The sequence below is a fragment of the Clarias gariepinus genome, chromosome 2 (assembly GCF_024256425.1).
Source record: "Clarias gariepinus isolate MV-2021 ecotype Netherlands chromosome 2, CGAR_prim_01v2, whole genome shotgun sequence".
Taxonomy (NCBI): Eukaryota; Metazoa; Chordata; class Actinopteri; order Siluriformes; family Clariidae; genus Clarias; species Clarias gariepinus.
The window spans coordinates 34,952,506-34,977,517 of NC_071101.1; the positions used below are offsets into that span (position 1 = coordinate 34,952,506).

General features: G+C 36.8%; 1 protein-coding gene across 1 annotated transcript in view; it reads right to left on the minus strand.

The window, feature by feature from the left end:
* The window catches only part of mybpc1 (myosin binding protein C1), a 37,779-nt gene that overhangs the window by 9,339 nt on the left and 3,428 nt on the right, over positions 1-25,012 (minus strand). Inside the window, exons 2-25 of the mRNA XM_053484865.1 lie at positions 23,717-23,734; positions 22,697-22,765; positions 21,310-21,570; positions 17,660-17,743; positions 14,519-14,569; positions 12,259-12,300; positions 11,820-11,861; positions 9,159-9,269; positions 8,620-8,768; positions 8,403-8,520; positions 8,257-8,305; positions 7,424-7,480; positions 5,326-5,489; positions 5,112-5,244; positions 3,783-3,791; positions 3,203-3,327; positions 2,927-3,032; positions 2,669-2,835; positions 2,335-2,500; positions 2,060-2,166; positions 1,830-1,966; positions 1,007-1,166; positions 518-622; positions 145-333 (exon numbers count right to left, since the gene is read on the minus strand). Of these exons, the coding sequence (XP_053340840.1) occupies positions 145-333; positions 518-622; positions 1,007-1,166; positions 1,830-1,966; positions 2,060-2,166; positions 2,335-2,500; positions 2,669-2,835; positions 2,927-3,032; positions 3,203-3,327; positions 3,783-3,791; positions 5,112-5,244; positions 5,326-5,489; positions 7,424-7,480; positions 8,257-8,305; positions 8,403-8,520; positions 8,620-8,768; positions 9,159-9,269; positions 11,820-11,861; positions 12,259-12,300; positions 14,519-14,569; positions 17,660-17,743; positions 21,310-21,570; positions 22,697-22,765; positions 23,717-23,734 (2,619 nt within the window). The remainder of the gene's footprint in view (positions 1-144; positions 334-517; positions 623-1,006; positions 1,167-1,829; positions 1,967-2,059; positions 2,167-2,334; positions 2,501-2,668; positions 2,836-2,926; positions 3,033-3,202; positions 3,328-3,782; positions 3,792-5,111; positions 5,245-5,325; positions 5,490-7,423; positions 7,481-8,256; positions 8,306-8,402; positions 8,521-8,619; positions 8,769-9,158; positions 9,270-11,819; positions 11,862-12,258; positions 12,301-14,518; positions 14,570-17,659; positions 17,744-21,309; positions 21,571-22,696; positions 22,766-23,716; positions 23,735-25,012) is intronic.

Below are 25,012 nucleotides of genomic sequence, written 5' to 3' on the forward strand. Positions count from 1 at the left end.
AAGGGATGTCTGAAGGGCAAGCTCAAATATGGCGATGGTGTCATGGTATATCTGTTGCTGTCTCCATGAAGGGATTTACTAGGATAGTGCAATATTGTCTTATACAGTATATATATAAAAAACCCTAAATGGTGTGGTACTCACCAAGGGGAATAAAGGGTTTGGATGGTTCACTGGGCTTGGAAACACCGATCGCATTAACAGCAAAAATCCGCACCTCATATGGCACACCCTCAATCATTTTTTTAGGCTCAAAAGTGGTCTCTTTGCAGAGATCAAAGTTAAGTCGCATCCACCTGGAGCTCTGCTTCTTCTTTCTTTCAATAAAGTATCCTGGGGGAAAGAACGGTACAGCCATAAATGCAATGCTGGTGGTGAAGCTGTTTTTTTCTGCTGATTTATTTTAAGCTTGGGATTAGCCTGAATATAGTGTAAAAGAGCCTCCAGTGAAAAAAAAATATGCAACAAAGTTATGCCATGTAGCAAATACGCCAGTATGGTGAATGTATTTCTTTACCCAGGATAGGAGAACTCCCATCATAAAGAGGAGGTTCCCATGTCATTGTACACCAGTCGCCACCAATTTCAGGAACCATGGGGGGTCCAGGAGGATCAGGTATGTCTAGAAAACAAATTTGAGAAATAGCATATTTGCAAAAACTTTTTGATATTTCTCTTATGGACAAAACATTCTATGGTTGACAACATAGTTTTAGGAACTGTAAAGTGACAAAAGTATGCAAATAATCAGAATAAACCAACCTAAACTGGTCTTCCTGAGCATTAAGGAACATATTAATGACATCAATTAATGAACATACACAAAGTATTTTAAAATTCCTGCTAATCTAATTTTCAGATTTCCAGCCAGTATGAAGCTGGCTTGATGGCTTCCTGCTATCTTTCGGGTGGTTTCACCATCAACAGTAGCTGGCAAAAGTAGAGTCAAGGCCATAGACCACAAACAAATTCTATATAATCCAGTGTATTTATTTTGAAACCTTACCCACAACCTTAATCTTGACGCTTCCTGTGTCCTCTCCTGCTTCATTCTGCAGGACAATCTTGTAATTTCCACTGTCCTCTCTCTCAGTAACTTCAATAGTGAGGGAGGTGTGGTCAGAGAACGTCTCTGCACGAACTCGATTGCCTGTCTCAAGTATGACCTGTACACAAGCACAAGGGTTCATTTATATTCAATCACTTGCTGCAAAGCCCAACAGTCTCAGGCATTGGTGTCTGGAAACAAAAGAAATGTACTGGATGCAACATGTTGCTACATGGCTATAATCTGACTGAAGAGTGTAACAGAAATTTTCGTAGCCAATATGTTCTTTATTATTATTATTATTATGGAATAGCATTCAGGGAGACAGGGAGCACTGTTTAGCTAAACTAATACTTTTAACTGGTGGCTTTCTAAAAGATCCCTAATGGCTTGGTGTCCTGGCAGTGGTTGAATGATGCTAATTCGTGGTCTAGGCCACATGTTCGTAAATATATGCACTTTTCTTAAGAGTGTTGAGAGAGAAGTGCGGCCCACAAGTCTTCTAATGTTTACAATTTTGTTAAATATGGTGATGCTAAAAACATAATGTTACACAAACCATAAACTCACTTGTTAGCTTAATTAAGTTGGCTAGTTATATTTGGAGTAGTCCTGGAAACAGAAAGCACAGCTTCTTTAGTTCTGTGTTTTTAAAAATAACACCTGTGGTCTTCAAAGTCCAGAGACATGCAGATTTGACTGATTGGTGTTCCCAAATTGTTCCCAAAAGTATACAAATCGACCTTCTAGCTACCAGTCAGCACTTTTCTCCCTTACTCACCCGTTCCCCTTTCATCCACACCACTCTTGGTTGAGGCTCTCCAGTGATGGGGACCTCCAGACGCAGCTTGTTACCAGCCACAACCGTGATAGTGTTATCTGGAGCGTTCAGAGCATCCAAATACACTTTAGGGGGATCTGAAATAAATAAACTTCAGTCAGCACCTCACAGCATACACTCCTAATTTAAACTACAGTCTTTCAGTAAATACGCAAAATAGACTTTGGTACCTATTATGTGAACTTTTGCACTAAGGCTCTGTGTGTACCCCTCAGGGACAAAAGTATAATCTCCAGCATCATGTAGGGTGCAGCTCTCAACTTCCATCCTATGAGTCCTGTCAGACCAAAGAATGGTAAAAATTAAAAGATTGAGCTAATGAGTTAGTGTGTAAATGTGGTGAATGTTTAGTATTTTTGACTGGATAATAAAGGATGATATGTGATGGAGTGGAAACACAGATTTAGTGCAGGTAGATGGAATAGAACTGGGAGCGTGACTGTACTTGGCTCTGTGGATTATGGTGATGCGATCGCTGGACTGGATAAGCTGGCCATTTCTGTACCAGCGCCCAGGAACGTTTCCAGGCAAGATCTCGCAGTGCAGCTTGAGTGGCTGCCCCAAACGGATAGTCACGTCTTGTAGATCTTGCAGAATCTTCAATGGTTTTACTGTACCAAAAACATGACAGATTGGAGGGGAAAAGAGATAGCGAAAGCAAAAAAAAAAAAAAGACGGAAAGGAAAAAATACCTTCTGTAGAACAACTTTTAACAACATTTGGATTACCAATAGAAGTGACAACCTACAGTATAAAAACAGAAATAAAATTGTGCTCACAGTCCACTTGGACATGGGCCTCACTGGTACCCCCAGTTGCCATGACGGAATAAGTGCCTGTGTCCTCCTTTATGGCATCTTCTATAATTAGCCAGTGCTTTGTGCCTTCACTCTTCACACGATATCTTGAACGCACCCCAGTAGGAACCTCCACCCCATTTTTCATCCTAGTACAGTGGAATAAGAATGTTATATTTTATACTATCTTAAAGTAATCACTTCTATACAGTATGTATTTTTTTTTTACTTGAAACTGACCATTTAACTTGAGCTCCCTCTTCTGACACCTCACACTCTAGCTCGATTCGTTCATTGACAGTAGTCTTTACAGGCTCGAGGTTTTTAACAATGTTCACTGGTAACACTGCACAAAAGATCAAACAGAGGCATTAACATCTTACAATGATTTTTTTATGAAGACCAAATTGTTACTGTAAACATGAAACTAAAAGAATATATCTTTTACTAGCTGACACTTTCACAAAATAAAAAGATGCAAAACAACTCCAATGTTTAATGTCTAAGAAAATTTACCTTTAACAAAAAGTTCGGTAGTACATTTCTCATCTCCGGCTACAACTGAATAAGCAGCATCATCATTCAGCTGACAGTTATTGATAACCATGATCCTCTGTGTGCCCTTGTGCTCAAAGATAAACCTGCACAAAATCCATTAATCAGTAACATTCCGAGACTTTACCTGAAAAGATTATCCATGCATTAAATGTTAAATATGAGTATTAGTGTTACATCATATCAGCAACTGTAATGTTGGAGTATCAGCTAAATAGAGAGGTTTGTCTTCATAAATGCAAACAATGCATATTTAGATCACAATCAATTTACATTTTCGTTGATATTGTGAACAACAGAAATCTGGATATAGATATAGATTTTAAAGTTTTTCTACTGATCAAGCTAGAGGCAATAGTGGCCTGAGATAAAAGGACCAAATATCCTGAGATAATGTGATGCTGTCCAAGTAATATATATAAGTTAACATATATTATTGAAGAATACATAGTCTAATAGTATAAGAATTGAAAAAGTCACTGTTTTTGCAACACTGGCAAAGTATATATTAGCAAATAGTTGAGGACTATTTAACACTTACTTCCTATTACTTGAGAGTGAACGATGAGTCGAATGGAGCCGCACCACAGAGGGAAGAGGTGGAGTTTATGGAGCACCGAGGAAAGTGCCACAGAAAAACAGGAGGAAAAAGTCAGGATAGAAAGACAAAGATGTCATTTCAAGCTTTAGAGAGTCTGGGCATAAAAATAAAGCAAATAAAAATAAACTGAAAATCTTGACATAAACAGAAATATGAAACCATAAATCTGAGCTTACTACCCAAATGGATTTAGGTACTCTGACTTACAACCTACATGGCAATTCACTGAATTTGAATTCCTGTTTGGACTAACTTTCGTAAAGGCTTGAGAATATTTATAAAGCTGATAACAATAAGACTCTTTCAGAATACAGAACAGTTAAAGAGATGACAGACTGAATTTCATGAATGGGCTGGAATTCTAAAAGTACAATTCCCAAAATGCAGTGTAGCCTACATGCACTCACCTGACTATCACATCTGGAATAAATTCTATGCATTATTTAATGAAACTTACAGTACAGACTAGGGCACCGCAGTGGGATTATGAGTGAGCAGCCTAAAAATCTTGCTTCCAACCCAGTGAGTTACTTGCAGTTCAGCCCTTAAAAGAATTTTGTAAATCTTATACAGATAATGCACACTTTTTTTTTTACCATGGCGATTCACTTTGAAATTGCTGGCAATTTTATTGATTGTACCACCAAAAGCTTCAGCTGAGACTACAATCATTACATCATTACATTATCTTAACCTGCAAACTTTGGATGAAGGTTCTTTAATTCTCAAGCTCAAAGCCAGGTCCAGAGAGATCATTAAAGAGGCAGTTCTTAAGGTCATTCTGTGCTATCAACTGAGAAAATTTGGCACAATTCCTTCTTTGGGCAAATTTTCGCAGACCCCCTGAAACCCAGCTAAGCCCCTTCCAATGTGTTATCAAACTCAGTTGTCAAACTCACTGTGAAGTCATTATCACTGTGTTGCTCATTTTCTAGTTTATACCAAAATTGTTCTGTGTTGATTTCCTGGTTAACTTGTTCATAAACTGATAACCTGATTTACCCGATTCCTACTTAGTACTTGTTTATGATAGTAATTAAAATGTTAATTTTGTCTACCTGGATTAAAGTATGGTCATCCTGCTATTTCCTCCCCCCATTCTAATCTAACACTATATAAAGACCATCACATATGGGTCCTTCAGAACCACACACTTCAGAATGTAATGAAATACATTGAAATACATGAAATACAACTTCAGAATGCTTCTTGCTTGTGAAAGATTGTGGCAATAGAATGAGTGCCTGGAAAAAAAAAAAATTAACTTACTTTGGAGTAGGACGAATCTCTTGGCCATTCTTGTACCATTTCAGTTCAACAGTTGGGTCAGCCAGATCTACAACTAACCGTACTTTCCCTCCTTTATCCACCTGGTATGCAGGTTCTAACCTCTTGGCAAATGCTATAAGAAACCATAATGTAATAAAATTATATTCAGTTAAACAATTCCAAATTTCAATCCACTAGTGAATCCCTGGAGCACCTTCACTCTTCTTCTGCTCTTTTTTCGTCTTCTTCAGCCTTCTCAGCAGACCACGGAGGTCTGTGATGCCATACATAAAAGCAATCTTCTCATACTCATCTGGTCGGGCATTTTTCAGGATCTCCCAGACATCCACTTCTGGTACCTCCTCCTGTTTGTGCTCTCTGACACCACAGGGCACAAAAATGAGTTCAGCACTTACCACCAGGATCAACTTCATGATTCTTACTAATAAGGATGCTAACTGAGGAGCTTTTTGGAGATGTAAACAGCATGATTGCTATTTACTGATAAAGATTACTTTATAGTAACATTTGGTTTTAATAGATTTCCCGCTGTAGTTTCTCTGCAAATGCTACTGTACATAAAGAAATGTTTTTTGGGAAATAGTTATATTAAGGTTTAAACTAGAGTTCTGTGGAATCCTACTTTACCTAAATCATATACTGTATGGTCATTGCAAATAAAGTCAGAGGAGGGATTTGTTATGCAGCTGTTGAATTTTAAATAGTAAAAAATTAAAGCAATTAGGTTGATATAGTGGTAAAAGCAAAAATTAATGAATATTCATGCTAAAATAATATTCACAGAAAGTCTTAGCTAAGCAGTAGAGAGAGGGGCAACACTGGATTCAGTTTATAAAACATTTTTGTAGTCATGTTGTTATTAAGTCCAGTCCCTATGCATGTGTTGTAAATTAGTAACAGTAATCAGCAGTTTGGAATGAGAGGAGAGTGTTTGAGGGTGAATAGATGTTGTTGTTATAATAAAGTTATTGAGGATGCTTTATACAGTAGGATGTAAGAAGTTAGTCATCACTAGTCTATGTCAGTCAGGCCTCACGTTCACAGGCATTGCTCTGAATGTCTGGAAGATCTGAGGGGAAACAGCATGAAATGATTCTTTTCATTTCATCTCCTCGTATGTGTGTTTCAGGTCTGCATATACTGTATGCAGATATGTAGTAAAGAGCATCGACAGGCACATTTGCAATTTTATAATGTATTCATTTGCATTTAACTGATGCTTCAATGTAGCGATAACACTATTTCGCAGCTTCATTTGTAGGTGATCCACCAACTTTGCATAAATCGCTGGAAAATTGTGCCCTATGGTATTTTTTTTTCTATTGTTCTGCCTTTAATACTAGAGTAACACTGATGGGAAATAGCAATTTACAGAAGTTACATTACTCATGGGTCATTGGTTTGATCGTTTTGTTCCAATGTGCTATATCAAGCAACGTCAGTCTAGTAATTACAATGTTTCTTATCTTTTATTTAGCTGTTTCTTTTGCAACATTAAGGTTTAACATTAATCAATTTTCATCTGATATAACTTATAGAATAACTTAACTAATATGGAATATATATGTACACACACACAAACTAACACACACACAGACACACACTCAACCCACAGGTGTACTCAAGAGGTATGTCAAGGGTTAAACTTTAAGTCTTTAGGTATTTTGGGACTTCTTGGTTGGGCCGTTAAAATGTGATTTAAAATACAAAGGGCAATTTCCAGGATTTCCAAGTATTTCTGGAACTTTAATGAATGCTGCCTTTAAATGAAGTGTTACCAGACTACAGTAAACCAACACTCTTGCTTGTCCATGCTGGATAAATTATGGCATTACAGTACTTACCGGCAAAGGGCTAATTTAATTACATATTTTCTGTACTAACCTGGTGTTTCTGAATTTGTGGGAAAGAAAAAGAGACAAGCCAAAATAAATGTAGAATTGAATATAGTTACTTTTGTGCCACTTACTGAACATTAGAGCACAAAAGCAAACCCTAAACAATTTTCTTTTTCAATATTGCAAATATTTTTTCAAATATAATGTCCTTTAAATATTGTGATTCATATACACTGGCTAAACTTTCTGGCAAGTAGATGGCAATAATGGAAGTATGCACAGCGTATTTATCAGACCATTATAGTACATTTACAATGTATAAACATGCAGAAAATTACTAAAATAAGCAGCCCAGCTGGCATTCTAGCCAGGGCTTAAAAAAAAAAAGACAGAAGGAAAGAATGAAAGAAAGAGAACAACTTGATCCACTGAGTGACGGGCCGTAGTTCTCACCTATGTTTAAGGAGCCCACTAAAGTCAAGCTCTCCTGCATCCTCCTGGCCTTCACTGCTGTTGTTAACAAGAAGAGATTATTGGAAATTCAGTTAGACAATCACAAACACTGGAACAAAAAGACAATGCAACTCAGGCCTCTACCTCCAATCTATGCATCAGCAACAAGCAAACGCACAGTTGAGGTGAACACAAAAAACCTTTCGCTTTCGGCGAACTGGTTTTTACTCAGGCTCTGTCCAGTGGTCCCAAGAGACATGTGACTGCCTCCTCACATTGGCCTTTTCATGCAGGCGTTTTGTGAGGGTGATGAGTATGCATTGCTTTTGGACACATTGCTAAATATTCAATATACAAGCAATGGCCTTGAACTGATTGACACATTAGTTTGGACAGTTTGTTTGTTTGGTTGGTGAAATCAGGTTAATTATGAACATGGTAATCCAGAATTTATCCAAACCATGTCCTGACATTGGTTTGTAGAGGATTACTGGGGGTGAAGTACATTCTATAGAAATTAAACCAAAGATATCACCTTGCCTGAGAGAAAGCTCAGTTACAGAATCACTACGTTTGCCAACAGTGTCAAACAATGATGTAGAAAATAGTACACAAGTATAAATTGGCCACACACAGTGTTGAGTTAAACAACCATCTTTTCCTCATAATTTTACTCGTAACAACCAAACTACATTTTCAAACTATACGTATATTGTATATAATTATCACAAATAAATACATAATTGAACCAAACTTGAGCCTTTCTTTTCTTCTTGCTGAAATATTTCATTATGAAGCTGAAATTGAATATCATACATAGGTACTCTTGTTACCTTCTTTTGAAGGCTGAGCGAATGTCAATACTCTGAGTCTCTGGAACATCTGTAAAAGCAATAGTGCAAATATTTTAAACTCTACATGCTCTCCATCAAACGACTTAGAAAACAATCACAAAGCAACACAATAGACAAAAACTAACCTTTGACCTCCAGGTCAAACGAGCAGCTGTCAAACTTATCCTTATAGGTGACCTCACATCTGTAATTCCCACCATAGTTCTCCTTAGCCTTAATGATGTGCATCTCAAAAGTGTGAATCTGCCGAGAAAGTAATCCAGAGTTACTCAAGAGAAATGGAAACTGATTTATTATTGAAAAGCCATTAAATTATTATTATTTTTTCAATATATACATTACCTTAGTGACTCGATCAAAACTTTCCTTCAGCTGTAGGTGTTTTCCTGTCTTGCTGGCGAGATCCATCCATTTACCTTTGAACCATTTTACTGTTGGCTTACGAAGCAAATCCTTGGCCTCTACCTTTGCAATAAAGGTAATGTCTCCACCTTTAAAATATATGACAATGAAAAAAAAGACAATGACAATGTCTTTTTTGTTTATTCATTACCAGTCCTCAAACTTTAACATGTGGCATATTACCAGTACTGAAGTTATATTTTACTTAATTAAATAACTCTATCATTTCACCATTTCAACATTTTCTGTTAGACTTCGTCACCAGAATGGACACTACTAGAGTCAAGTACAAAACTGCAGAAAGTGTTGATGTTATCCTTGATTTACTCAGATCTTGAGAGCACACAACGCAATGTCAGAGACAGAGGGAATAAAATCTAGCAGAACAGCTTACAGTTGCTTTGACTATATTTATTGTCACTAAAATAATAACAGTTGGTTCTGAATTAGTCATGCTTAGAAATGTGACATTTACCAACCTACTTGGATGGAGCCACCCTGTGGTCTCTCAATTAGTAAGGTAGAGAGAGGTGGATTTTCCACCTGCTTGTCAATCTCCTCAGGAGGTTGTCCATCTCCCAGGGACCAAACTGCACAAACAGCAGCACAGCATCATAATCACCGACTAAGACATGAAAATAGTTTTTCAGTCATCCACTAAGATCTTCTCAGTTTTGCTTACAAAAATATATATTCAGTCACACAGCACATACACCACACATACACACAGCTTGCGGCTGAGAACACAGCATTTAGCAACATAGAAAGCATAAAGATATTAGTAACAATAATAAACCTGTGAAAAGGGGGGAAAAGAGAAATATTATTAACACATAATGAGTATCCACAGCAAAACCTGTGTAGACATAAACTTTAGCATTTCACGCAAAAATCTTTTTTTTTTTTAAGAATCCAGTTTCCACAAAACAAAAACACATCAAACATCACATAACTACTGTTTGTTTAATACCATCATCAAGACAAACCTACCCAAAACCATTACCTTTCCCCTAGTAAACTGGTTAATAACTATCTAAAAGTACCATTACCTGTATTTGCCTCTATATTTTATCACTAAATATCCAGGGGCAGTAAGAATTATCCAAAAGCTACAAAGGTTCTTCTGTTCATGTAAGACGCATGCAGACATCTTCTAGCTGAAGTGTACTGTAATGTCTACCCTATACTGTACACAATCATTGTTGATGGGAGTTTTTTATTTATTTATGACGCATTACAACTCCAAGGTGTATGTTCTTTTATATGTAATGTTTTCTGTTAAGCTAGGTTATAGTCCTTAGTTATTCAGTCTGAAAGGCCAGACACAGAAACAGAAAATGGCCTGGCCAAGCAGCTAAATCCCTCTACCCATTTGGAACAGCTAATCTGTTTGGGGATGAACCCTTAAGGGTATAGGGAGAGCCAGAAAATAGATTTGCCATTTTGAAGGCACAAACAGAACCAGAATAACCAAGTTGTAGAATAGGTAGTGAGGCTAGTCATAGGCAAGCTGTGTTGAACTAAGGAGATGATTTGGTGTGTGGAAAGAGATGCTTGACCTTATGCCACTCCTCTGATACTTGATTTCTGAATAGAAGCTATCCAACATGTGGTGATATCCCCAAAATAGCAAGGAGTATTTGAGGACCTCATCAATTTCAGCTGATTGATGTTTTCTAATTTTGCATATTGCCACCACACCACTGACAAGAACCAGTTTTATGACTGCATGACTGTCATAAAACGAGGGGGTGTTCAGGAACTGATTCTAGAATTGGATGAAAACAACCATGCTTTTCTAAACAAGAAAGAAAGTTGATTAAATTACCATAGTTTGAAATGTGATCTTTATGCTCAGTCTGCAGCTCACAGCCCAGGAGACTAATGCCTCCTTTGGGTTTAAGTTCAAACTTATATTTGAGATCTTATTTGCCATCATGTTATTTTGTCTGTTAATATATATTGTTTCACTGAAATTAAACAATATTTGGAAATTTCCAAAATATGTGTATACTGTTATCTGGCCAACTAGCTGCAATGCATGTGGAAGCAGCATGGCTAAACATCAATCATAGAAGTCACAACTCTTTCATAGACTGTTCCGTGACATGAGACTCAACCTTAATGTCACATAAGCGTTCATAATGGAAGAATTATTATTTAGTAATAATTAGTTTGGTTGAGAAAAAAAAAGAAAGATATTTTCTCAGCCTCTTTGTCAAGGATAACACAACAAGGTCATTGATTTATTACCAATGTGGTCCTTGATAATCAGTGCAATTTTAAAACTAGCTGAACTAGTGGTTGAGGTATGAGGTATACTGTGTGGAATGTCACTTTCAGGTATTTAATTTATTATTTATTTCATGTTATTCTTGTAAATGAAAGTACTATTTTGTACCAAAACTGTGAGAGGTTGTCCTCCTCATTATAGAGCAAATTTAAAAGGTAAATACTGGAGTGAATTCTGGTTCTAAATTCTTATTAATTTTTTTTTTTTTTTTTTTATCTGGTCCATTTGTCTTTTTCAACATAGCTTTAAACTTTATCAATTTCTGCTTACTATTTGTTAAACAGTACACCATAGGAAAATGCTAAGCTAGTCAGTATACTATAGCTATTTGTGGTGATACTAGGTTTAACTGCTGTTATGTAAGTCACTGATAAATATTAAAACACACATTGAGACCGAGATATTCCATTGACATTGTTTCCAGGTTTAGAACTTACCAGTAGTGTGAAGTTCAGTAAAGGTTCCCCCACAGTGGCTTCTTTACAAGCAATAACTATTAAACATCCTCTACATGCTCATTTTGATGCAGTTTCAACACAGAAAAGTCATTTTCCCATGGCTTATGAAAACGTTCTTCCTGCAGAAACATCTACACTTTTCACAAGCAATGCTTGGGTTAGGCACTATGATGGGTTTATTTCATGTTATATTGGTTTTTAGCAACAGTGACCATGATGTTTAATATTCAGCTTGGTTTCACAGCCGTTTTGGGAAAATGAACCTACCAACCTTGAGAATGAGAGACTGTGCTGAGCTCCAGCTTAATTTCACTGAACTCTTAGTGGTGAGTGTATTTCTGTTGATTGATAAGGAAAACTTAGAAATGCTATCATGGCTAAAAGATTACCTGAGTCTTTTCTCTCCCTGGAGGACTCAGGGGCGCTATCATCTAAACAAAGACAGAGAAAATGTTTTACAGCATATTGCAATAATACTGTAAAGCAAGGGACAGACATGTGTTAAGATGTGACGATCATTCATTCACAACGACAGATAATGACTTAGTCAGTGGGAGAGATACAGTCTTTGTCAGTTTTCATTCTTTTTTGGATTTCTGACAAACCTTTTTTTTGTATCCAATGCACAAAATAAGGATGAGCTTTATGTACAGTAGGTGGGATGGGTTTACAAATATATAGTGTTAAACCACAGTATAAATGTACTAACAAGGATCTAAATGTATTAAAAAGGACTTTAATCCAATATCGAAAAGAAATTGAAATGTTTATATCTTAACTTATATTAAACATTATGAATGTTTATAGTAAACATATATGTATGCTTACTAGTTAGATCAACAGAAAGGTTCTTGTGTGAACTGCCATCCTCTGGAAAGAAAACACAGCATTAATTGGCATCTACTGTATATCTGTTCAATTAATTAACCCTTTCATGCACTAATTATTGACTCATATATTAATGACTCTTCATTTAAAGATTCTTTACACTTTCTCTGTTTTTTCATTTTTTCTGCATGATATATGAAGTTTGATTCTGTCTAAATATTGAATATTTTAAAGCAATACTGATTTAAAATATTTTAACTTTCAAACTGTTAACCACTCATTTTTAAGGTACTGTATGTAATGGGAAGGACAAAAGATTTTAGCAAATATCATTTTTGAACATATAGAATTTACATACCTATAAAGTTTGAAGCTCATAGCTGAGTGTTAATTTTATGTAAAAACAATATTGCTCTAAAGTGATCTGAAGGTATTTTCCCAAAAAGGTAAAAAAATAGGCTTAAAGTGACAGTCCACGAGTGTCTGCATAAAGAAAAAAGGGGTGCCTAAAAGGGGATAATTATGATGTGCATTGTACCTAAAATTATGTGAAGCACTTGTCATGAAAATTTGACAAAGACATAAATATCATGTGAATAACATTAGATATCTCTATGATGGTAAAATACACATATGCACTAATTATGAACATGTGGATTCTCATACACACATGTTACACCTTTAACATGTGTTCTTTAATTGTTCCTTAAGGTGTTCGCATTAGAAGGGTTACACATTGAGTCACTTTCCCCACAGGAACAACCCAAAGGACCATTAAGGATAATTCTTATTTTTTACAGGATTTAAACATTTTTCTTATATGCGGATGTGATGTAACTTTATAGGGGCGTTCAAATAAAACGGGACATGTGATGGAATTTATTTTGTGAATACAGGCGTAAAAACGATTGACATTTACAGAAGACTTTAAGCGCAATAGGACTCTTAGCTGCAGTAAAACATTTTAATGATAAACACATTTTAAAGAAGACTGAGGGGGCTTGAAGCCCACTACAGTTATTTTCCAGAATATTCAGAAAGTGGAACACCTGATTCCTAAAAAGCGCCGATCATAATCATTCAGGAACATCATTTGTGCATAATGGAAAATTGACTGGGAAATTGACTGGGAGTTGTTGTCACATGGCCCATACATTTTTGACAACATTCTAAGTGATTTCCACATGTTTGGGCCATTAAAGGAGTTCCTGTGAGGCTAGTGTTTCAGGCATTTCTAACCTCAGTGTTTCTAACCCCAGGCAGTCTAATCATTGCCCTGGTGTCCTGAGGAAACTGTCTAATTATCTGGTATCCAAGCACTAGTAAAACAATGGGATAAGTGCATCATTCTTTTGTAATTCTGCATAATCAAAAGTCCCGGTTTGACTTGAATGCCCCTCACCTTATACCTTTAGCAATTACAGCTAAAAGACTTAAACCATATATAATTTAAATTTTTTAATGACATTGGTCTGACAATGTGTATTATTTATGTACTGTATGATAGAACAGCTGGGACAGTAGTTCTGGCTGTTACATAAACATCAGCTTTATCTGATGCACAGAGACCTACAGTATATGGCAGATGTTCCAAATCTATATAGATTTTAAAAAATTTATGTATGTTATGTTTTAAATAAAATAAACATATAATAATTGATGTCATGATGGTTTTAGTTAGAAGAAATTATTATTTTTTTAAATTTCTAGATGGCGTCTCCATTGTTAGCAGTTTGTATGAGTCACAGCGAGGAGAGAGTGAAACAGGGGGGGGGGGGTACTACTGTTTATCCTGGCTATAACATAAGTCGTAACAGAAACTAACTTGTGTTATGGATGTTTAACAACATTTACTTTTAATTATAACACCTAAAATATGCAAAGTTGTTCCTTTATAAATTAAGCAAACAACTAAATAAATCACTCTGGTATAAGTGAAATAAAACACTTCAAGACAAGGCCGTGAATCAAAAAATAATCAAAATAACTTTTGATTAGGCTTAACCTAGTCTAATTGGATTCTTTTTGACCTGCAAACTTTGAAATGTGTTATTCTCTACATCTACTATTAGGAACTCCATCCCACAATTCGTCCTTCATAATCTTTCCTGGTTGGTCTTTCTACTTTAATTTCATTTTTAAACCAGGTTGATTGCTGATGTGCTCCGTTACATCAGAGCTATGCCAGCACGTCTATTGTTAATTCCTCAGCAAAAAAAGCAGGAATGAGATTGCGAATCGAGCTGTCATGGCCACCCACCTGTCGTGGGCGGAGGTGACGGACTGCCAGCAGCAACTTCATCATCTTTATCTGCAACAAAATTAAAATTGACAAAGACACCCACCTGTCACCAAGTTCCACGTCCACTAATATGATAACATAGCATGCAGGCGACATTGATTCAGCATCAAGTACACCTCACGCTTGGCTGAATTGGATAGCAGTGACTCAGCACAGTCAGAAAGCACATGGTTCAGCAATGGATATGATTATACAGAATGAAATGAAGGAAAATTAAATAATGTGTGTGTGAGTGTGTGTGTGTGTGTGTGTATTTGAAATTAGTTTTTAAAATGAAATGGAGTAGATGTGATGTGGCCACTCCATACAAAATTAGTCAGAGTTTTAACAAGCGAGCCATTTCATTGACTGCGATGTGATTAAAGTCATGATAAAAGTTCAAACCTTCATACAGCGTCTCATACAAATTGACTTATAAAAAGTGCAGCTGTGCTCATCCAGCAGCGCTTCATCCAGCACAGATAAACAAAGCAATTATTACATAAACCCATTTCAGTTATTTGTGTAGCTACTGATCTGAAAAAATGACACATTAGCAAGTAACAATATCTTGAATATAGACATCAATATCCCAAATAAACCAAACATAAGCTTGTGAATCTATTTATACAGTGCCTTGCAGAAATATCAATATCCTGTAAATTTTTGCACGTTTTGATATGTTACCAACGTAAATGTATTTTATTGGGATAGGCCAACACGGTGGCACATAATTGTGAAGTGGAAAGAAAATCATAAATGGTTTTAACATTTTTTTTTACAAATACATATCTGAAAAGTGTGGCGTGCATTTGTATTCAACCCCCCTCAGTCAATACTTTGTAAAATCACCTTTCGCTGCAATTACAGGTGCAAGTCTATTGGGGTATGTCTCTACCAGCTTTTCACATCTAGAGAATGGAATATTTGCCCATTTTTCTTTGCAAAAAAGGTCAGTGAGATTGGATGGAGAGCATCTGTGAACAGCAATTTTAAAGTCTTGCCACAGATTCTCAATAAGATTCAGGTCCAGACTTTGACTAGGCCATTCTAACACATGAATGCTTTGATATAAACCATTCCCCAATAACCCTAAGGTCAAGCCTCTGGCCCAGCCTCAAGTCTTTTGCAGATTCTAACAAGTTTTGTTCTAATATTGTATTTGGCCACATCCATTGCCCAATAACCTTTGACCAGCTTCCCTGTCCTTGCCTCACAACATAATGCTGCCACCACCATGCACAGTGTTAGTTTTCCACCGTGTTTTACATTTAGGCCAAAAACTTTAATTTTGGTCTCATCTGACTAGAGCACCTTCCTTCACATGTTTGCTGTCCCCCCCACATGGACAGTTTTCTTTCAAGAATGGGTTTCTTCTTTCCGCTCTTTTATAGAGGCCAGATTTCTGGAGTGCATGACTAATAGTTGTCCTGTGAACAGATTCTCCCACCTGACTGGTAAATCTCTGCAGTTCCTCACAGTTACCATGGGCCTCTTGGCTGCTTCTCTGATTAATGCTCTCCTTGTCCAGCCTGTCAGTTTAGGTGAATGACCATGTCTTAGTAGGTTTGCAGTTGTGCCATACTCTTTCCATTTACAGATAATGAAGTGAACAGTGCTCTGTGAGGATACTTGGGATACTTGGGATACTTTTTAACCTTAATCTGCTTTAAACTTCTCCACAACTTTATCTCTATCCTGTCTGGATGAAGTCCCTTGGGCTTCATGATGCTGTTTGTTTCCTAATGTTCTCTAACAAACCTCTGAGTGCTTTACAGAACAGCTGTATTCATACTGAGATTAAATTACACACAGGCGGACTCTACGTTTCTAATTAGGTGACTTTTAAAGTCATTTGGTTCCACTCGATTTTATTCAGGGACATAAAAAAGGCCTGAATACAAATGCACACAAGGCAGATTTTTATTTGTAAAAATAAAGTTTTAAAACCATTTACCATTTTCCTTCCACTTCTCATGTGCCCTTTGTATTGGTCTATCACATAACATTTCCAATAAAATACATTTACATTTGTGCTTGTACCATGAACAAATGTGGAAATGTTCCAAACTTTTGCAAGGCACTGTAGGCACGTTTTATAAATTCAGGGTTGTCTTAATGTGTTGGAAAATAGAACTGCTGATATTGTTCCAGAAATGAACAGAGCAAAACTAATGATCCAAACTAGCCAGCAGAACAAGCTTGAAATGATTAAAATTGTCAAAAATAAGATTTATAAACTTACTTGGTGTGTTCAAGTGAAACCAGGACTTTTGATCGTGCAGAACAACAGAACATAGTTATAAAAATAAAAATTCCCTTTTTTTTTCTATTTAATCCCCCACTACACTAATGAACCTATCCAAGTGTTTCACTAGCGCTTGGATACCTTTTACCAAAGTCTGAAAAGCTGGCCTTACAGGAACTTCGTTTAATGGCCAAAACATGTGGGAATAGAGAGGCCAGGACTGTAATGCACAAGTGGTGTTCAAGAATGATTGTGAGTACAGTTTACACAGACAAATGTGTCTCTTGCTCAAGTTGGCAACAAGAATCAGGGTTTCCATGCAGTGAATGTTCACGGGAATGATTTCAGTTGGCTCCAAGATGCCTCAGCCGGGATCATCATTGACCGACCTATAGCCCTCTTTAAAATGTACTATATAAATATTTTACTGTGACCACTGTGTTTGATGTCTTCTGTAAATGTCATTTGGTTCTACCCCTTCATTCACAAGAAATGTCATCATAAGTCCCAGTTTGACTTGAACGTCCCTTGTATTTTCTGTAATCTTAAAATAGCAAATAATTACCTAAAATAGAATATATTGTATATATATATTTAAATATATCTGCTCCATTGCTAAGATCATGCAAACTTAAGCAGTGCCTTAGCAGCTCTTCCAGCAAAGTGCCCCACACACACACATACAGTACACACACACAGAAACCTTCACTGGTGCCAAAGTCACACACAAACTGACAATGACGTCTGCCATAACAAAATTAAAGCATGTACACAGTGTAACCAATACTGAGACTGAGCATGAAGATAACTGCAAATACACTCAAGGAAACACACAGACACACTTGTGAAGGTGTTGTGATGCAGTGTCAGACCTTTGAGGGAGGGGGAAGGAGGGGGGACCACTGTGACTATCGGCACTGTATCAGCAGCCTTCACTGCATCATTCATGGGTGGTGCTGATTGGGACAAGGCTAGGGCATGTTAATGTTCTTTAATCTCTCTCTCTCTCTCTCTTACACCCACCCACACACACACACACACACACACACACACACACACACACTTCAAAGACCAAAAAATAATAATGAATAGCTTCATACCATGAGTACAGATTATTATTATATAAGAGTGTTATACTTTCTAGCGTTACTTTTTCCTCATACAGTACTTCATTTTCCCTGTGAGCAACTTCATCACACAAGGACAATACGAGTAAAAATAGTCTCAAATGTAAGATCAGATGACTTTAAAATTCCAAGACCTTTCAAAGGCAAAACGTTTATCAATATTCATTCAATAAAACCATTTAAATATATAACAAAATGTACACAGTATGTAGAATATAAATGTCACAAACAATGTACTGTATTAATCTCAGACCATTCAAAGCAAAAATGTTTTCCTAGGACTTTTTAAATTGTAAATTTAATGTATATATTACTTATAAAAGTACAATTTGTCCAAAACATAGCGATGGTTCTTTGCAGAAAAATACAAGGCATTTATTTCAAATGCTCATTCCTAAGCTGGACGCAAAGCACAAGGCCATGCTTAATATTTCTTTTGTCTGTTAAAGTAGAATCCATTCAGTATCTTATATAGTATGACTTAGTGCATGAGCTGATCCTGACACCAAACTCATGTCTCATGCAAGAGAAAGCAATTCTTCACTGGTGGAAAGTTAGATATGAGAGCAGTGGAGAGAGAAACATATAGCATGGTGACAATGATAAACACCATGGATTTGTATTTCAGTGAAGTGTGTTTTAGAGAATGGAAATAGAAATGCATTATCCTCATGATACAGAAACACTGACGTGAATATTCACGCCTTCCACGTTTTTAAATTGATATAGGAAAAGGTAATGTTTTAGTGACTAAACAAGCTTAATAATGTCATCAACACCTTTAACGATTAAATCCATTAGTATGTGTGTGGCAGTCTGGTAAACCCATTACATTGCCATGGCTAAATTCTGGCAAACAGCTAAACAAACAAAAACTGTTTTTCTTTTGGGCAACAGCAACTTTTCCACCATAGATTCTGATGTTGTAGGACAATGTTAATACCACCATAGACTTAAACAAACCAGTGTCTCAAATAACCTTTTAACCCAGGTTAGCAGCTCAATTTAAGCCCAAAATCATCTCAGATTCAAAACTAACACAAATAAATGGACATTTGAAATGAAAGATGCCTTTTTCATCTCTTGAGACCCGAATATCCTCATATGAAAACATAAAGACATGAAGACATAACCTTTTCTTCCAACACCATATCCTCGGACCATCCTCATATAAGGACTGTTAGGTATAACAGTTTGCTGGAAAAGGTTGTTCTAGTTGTTCAGTTCACCTGGTGGTGGTGTTAATGTGGTGGTGCAGTTTTGTGTTTCTCTGCTATTGTTTGTACATTTTTCAGATACTATACTGGCCAAATGTGGATAAGAAAAAGGCACCAACTAGGACAAACTAAAGTTTGACTTCTGGACTCATGACTTCAAAAAAATAAAAAAAAAAGATATCTGTTGTCTATCTAAAAAAAAATGTAAATAAAATGATTGTGAAAAAGCGAAGCCCTCTTATATTTTAGATTCATTACATGTAAAGTTAAATATTTAATGCCTTTTTGTTTTAATTTCAATTATTTTAATAATTTTGATGATTATGGGTTACAGCTCATGTACAGTAAATGAAAAATAACAGTCTCTCAAAATATTTTAATATTTCCTACAGATCTACAACACAGAAACTCTGTAAATGTATGTTCATTTGTGCACTCAATACTTGGTTGCGGCTACTTTGGCCTGAATCAGAGCCTCAGTGTGGCATGGCATGGAGGTGAGCAGCCTTTGACACTGCTGAGGTGTATTTTTAGGTCAGCTGTTTCTTCATGGACTTTAAACAACTTGTATTATGTGACTCTTCACTCTTCCTTTAGTCATTTGGGACCTAAATTTCCAATTAAAATTCATTTTAAAAACAGTACTTTAGAGCACTGAGTAAAAGTTCAGTTTTAGTCCATTTCCTGAAGACACCTGTGTGTGGTGGCTCATGGTGCACTGACTCTAGCCTCACTCCACTCCTTGTGTAGCTCTCACAAGGTTTTGAATCAGGTTTACTTGACAATTATCCTAAACCTGTGATAATCCCTGTTTCTTGTTCACATTTTCCTATCACACTTTTCCCTTCCAGTCAACTTAAAAAAAAACAACATGTTGATTCTTGATGAAAATCAACACACATCTTTTGTGGCTTGTGGAAGGTGTCAGTGATCATCTTCTGGAAAAGTGTCAAGTCAACAGTCTTCCCCATGTGTGTACTGAACTAGACTGAGAGAGTGATATAGATTTATAAATCTTAATCTAAATCTAATAAATAAACAGTAATTTACTTAAAATTAAAATGAAATATTTCAATTATTCTAATTATTTTCATGAGCTGTATGCCATAATCATTAAATCATTAAAACAAAAAAGACTTGTATTGCATGTAATGAATCTAGAATATATAACTTACACTTTTTAAATTAAACTACAAAAGCATGATGTGAAGCCCTATGTGTTTGGTAGCTGTTCATTTCAGAGAGGCCTAAGGTGGGATGCAAATGGTCTGGTATTCGTTTTAAAAGAAAATCAGTAACAAACAAATTTTTTTGTTTTTTTCAAAAGAAAAAGACTTTTTTATGGAAAGCTGGTGAAACAACAGCATTCCGGGTGCTGAGATTCCACAAGCATGTTGATTTTGGATCCTCTGAAGCAAGTACTCTGAACCTGGTTTACATGAGCATTCATGGTACTGACAAGACTCCAACCTGCTCCCACTTCAGATCCTTGGACTACATCTCAGGACTATTTTGATCACACAGACTGGATTATGTTTATAAAGGCTGCTACATCACCACCTTACCATCTCCACACCACTAACAACCACACACACCACCATCAGTGACTGGATTATCAGCAAGTGCATACAGTAGGTGACGTGACTTCTTTAAGTGCAAACCAGAAACCATAAATATCTGCTGTACTGCACTTATTGCTTCCAATATCCAATATACTACCTTCCAACTTGTAACAACACAAGCAAGGGCCAATCTGTCTTGAGCTAGCAGACAGTTGAAGCACTACTATTAGGAAAGTATCCATGGTTATTTCCTAAACAGTAAGGACACAAAGCAGATATAGCACGGGCACACGGGCCATTACAGACAACAAAGCTTCCCCACTGTCTGTGACTGTGATGCCTTGCTCTTGGATGTACTGAATGGCTCCTAGACTTTGTTTAAAGTACAGAGCCATCGGGAAACCTTGAAGCTTGTATTGTACTTTCTACTTTATGTAAAAAGGGTGAAAGGGTTTTCCCAGTCTGCCACACATAAATCTTTTATGTCATGGAACGTTTGAGTGTTAAATCTGTTAGCATTCATTCTGAATAAGGCAAAAGCTTGTTTTTTTTTGTGACAGTGATTTTATTTGCCATGCTTGTCATGTGGTTATAGATTAAAGACGACAATACTCACCAGGGCATGGAGGGTGGTAGGGAACCTCCTCGACCACACATAACTGCACCGTCTTAACGGGTCGTGCGGATTCTGGCCTTTCCTGTTCATGCACTACAGGCTCTGTCACTATTGGCTGTGGCTGTGAGACCTCTCCCACTACTGGCTGTTGCTCAGCAACCTCAGTCAATACTGGATGTGGCTTTACTGCTGCAGTTGTTACTGGCTCTTGCTCTGGTTGAGTCAGTTTATGCTCTGGGTCTTTGACCATGGCTTTAGCCTCTGCACAGGCATAGCAAACACAGCCAGCTGGAGCAGCAAGCAAACATCTGCAGCCAAGCAACACAGCTGTATACTACTGTAAATGCTACGCATAGATGCAAACTGCTTAGATTTGGATTTGAATTTTGAATGTTGAATTTACATGTTGTAAGGTTATGGATGGTACATTTTCCTTCCTGATAACGTTAATAAAACCTTGAACCAACATTCAATCATATTGTTTTCTTTAAAAAGTTTTTTTTTTTACTGAAGCACTTCCCAGTTAACTCATAAATTAAACGTAAATCTTATACAAAAGTAACTTTCCATTTCCAAAGGCTTAAAAACCCAACTTTTGCTCGTTCCAGACTAAGAACTATGATGGTGCGACCTCTAATATCGATATACAGCGATGTATTTTCTTGAACACAATTGGTGCTCAAGTCAAGCCAGGACTTTTGACTGTGCAGAATAACAGAACACAGTTATTACACGTCATTCATGGACATACAGACTTTTTAAAAATGTTGGCACCATTCAAATATTTTACTGCTACAGCAAAAGAGTCTCTTAACCGTACTGTGCTTGAAGTCTTCTTGCTTTTAGTGTCAATCCACTTTATCATGTCAATGAAAGTCCCAGTTTGACTTGAATATTTATATGGTTTTGATTCATCTCAGTTCTAACCAATTTACATCTATGACGCTTCCCCAGTAAGCAAAATCTTTATCTAGGCCAATTTATTTTAAAAGTGCACTCATGCTTTCCCTTGTGTGAAGACATATTGTGCTTACTGGTTCATGCAGTAGCCAGAGAAATCATATTGCATATACAGTACATCTCCACAATGTCTAACACAGGCAGCACAAGCAAGCAGGACAGTAAGAACAGATCCATCAAGCAAAGCAAATATCAATGTGTATCAATGAGTGCTCAGGTGGGAAACAGTGAAGAATAGTGTGTGTGAGTGCATGCACTTCGTGAAAGAAGGTCCACACCGCTCTACTTTTGTGATAAGATCAAATTGTGCTCTCAGTGATCAAGACTTTGTGGAAAACCAAAATCCACCCTTGCACACATGGAAATGAGGGTGATCTGTGTGAAGGAAGGGAGAAAAAAGGAAAGGAAAAGGTTGCACGCAACCTACCTGGTGGAGACACCTCAAGGGAAATCTCAGCCGGAAGCACAGCCTCCCCAGTGCCTGTGGCAACATTCTCTGAGTATTTGACAAACACAGCGCAAATGCAAGCACCACTTTCACAGCATGAAGCGTCAAACAACTCACACACTCAGTCGAAAACACAGCCACGTAGACGCAAGATGCAATACTACAGACATACTGACACTTACAAGCGTATACACTGAATATACAGATATAAGCAAGACACCACAGCTTTCAGTGTGCCACACACATACAGTACACACACAATATCTGTACATTAAGGAAATCACAGTAGGACAAATGTCAGTGGACACATGTGAAAGAAATCTGAGATGCATTAAGACATTTTTTGAGGTTGCAGTGGAGAAAGATCTCTTTTTGCAGTTAGCTCAGCATTCAACAAGATATCTTGAAGATTTAAGAGTTCTAAGGATAGATATTTTTTTCTTTAAGACAGCTACACTTCTGTCATTATTTTATATCCACTCCTGCCTAATTATTTGTCTGCAGCACTATGATTTCATTGGCTGATCAGTATATGTTCCCCAACATAAGATCAAAGTGTGTTACGGCATTGAAATTGTTGACCATATGGTGTTGACCCACTTGCTGACACATCAGTATGGGTTCTGGTGGTCATTGGATTGGATTGGTCAAAAACTAGCACTATGGTGACATGGGCTCTAGAAGGACATTTGTAACGTATGTGTTCCCTGAGCTCAACAGTCACAAGATGTCATTATAGTGCAGACTGTGTATATTGACACTGAGTGCTGTGAATAGCGAGAGAATATGTTTGCAATACATATCTCTCAGTCTTGGCCCTTACTTTGTAAAAGGAGCAGAAAAATAAGACAGAGTAAAGGATGGAAAAAATGGCCAGTGAAATCAAAACCTTGAACAAAAAAGGTAATGATTTCTGTTAAATTAAGTGATCTAAACATACAAGTAATGAATGAGAAGATTTTGCCATCGTTGACAATGAGGTAAACTTCTAGTACTCACCTTCAGGCTGACCATCATCTGTAAAACAAACAAATGAGAAAAAAAATATTAATTTATGTGGAATTAATTTAGGAATGATTAATTTATCATCTAAATGCAGTCTTCTCATTTAATGGCCAGAACATTATTTGCAGTGTTGACCCTTCTTTTTCAAGACCTCTGCAATTCACCTGAAATGCTGTCGATCAATTCTGGGCCATGTCCTGATTCTTGCATAATCAGTTCTTGGAGTTTGTCAGAATTTGTGGGGTTTTGTGTGTCCACCTGACTCCAGTGGGATTAAGCTCTGTATTCTCAGAGCCATTTAGTTATCACTTTTGCCTTATGGCAAGATGATCCATCTGGAAAAGGCATTGTTTGTCACCAAACTGTTCTTGGATGGTGGCTCTGGGAAGATGTTTTTGCACCATTCTTTATTCATGGCTGTGTTCTTAGGCAAAATTATAAGTGAGAGTAAGCCCACTCCCTTGCTTTAGGATGCTTTAGTGTTGGCATGAAACAGAACTGATGGTAGCGCTCACCTAGTAGGTTTTTTTTTGCGGATGCCCCAAACAATGGGAAAGGGGATTCATCAAGGAAAGGATTTAATCCACTTGATTTGATGTTAAACTTGGCTGGCTGTCTTGACATATCATACATTATCGAGAAAAGAATAAAATAATAGATCTTTGTGATGAGTAATGAATGCTCAAGTAAAGTATACTGTATACCCTAAAATTATTCTCAACCCTCCGATTGGGGTCATTTTGACCCCATTTAATTTTCAAAGTCTCAAAATAAATTATTTATATAATTGTTTTTTATTTTGCTTAATATTCAATGACTTTTATACATAAACTTGGGTAACAAGGGTTAAATGCAGTAATGATGTACAAATATTGAAGCATGAACCCTCCCCTGTTTCAAATGATATCTGTTTCGCACGATCAAGATTTAGAAAAAAGGATTTCATCAAGTAACATGAAGTCCTTTTGATGATGATGAAGTTTGGAATCTACTCAATTTTATTTGTATAGCGCTTTTAACAATTGACATTGTCGCAAAGCATAAGTTTGTATGAAATGTGAATGTGTATGAATCGAAATTCGGCGACAGTGGCGAAAAAAAAAAACTCTTTGAGATGGCAATAGGAAGAAACCTTGAGATGAACCAGACTCAACAGGGAACCCATCCTCATTTGGGTGATAACTAAATCATGGTCATTACTACAGCAGAGTTTCAGTGACAATATACAGCATATAGATGCATACTTTAAAGATGTTAGGGTTATTATTTACAGTTTTTTTTCCAGTGCAG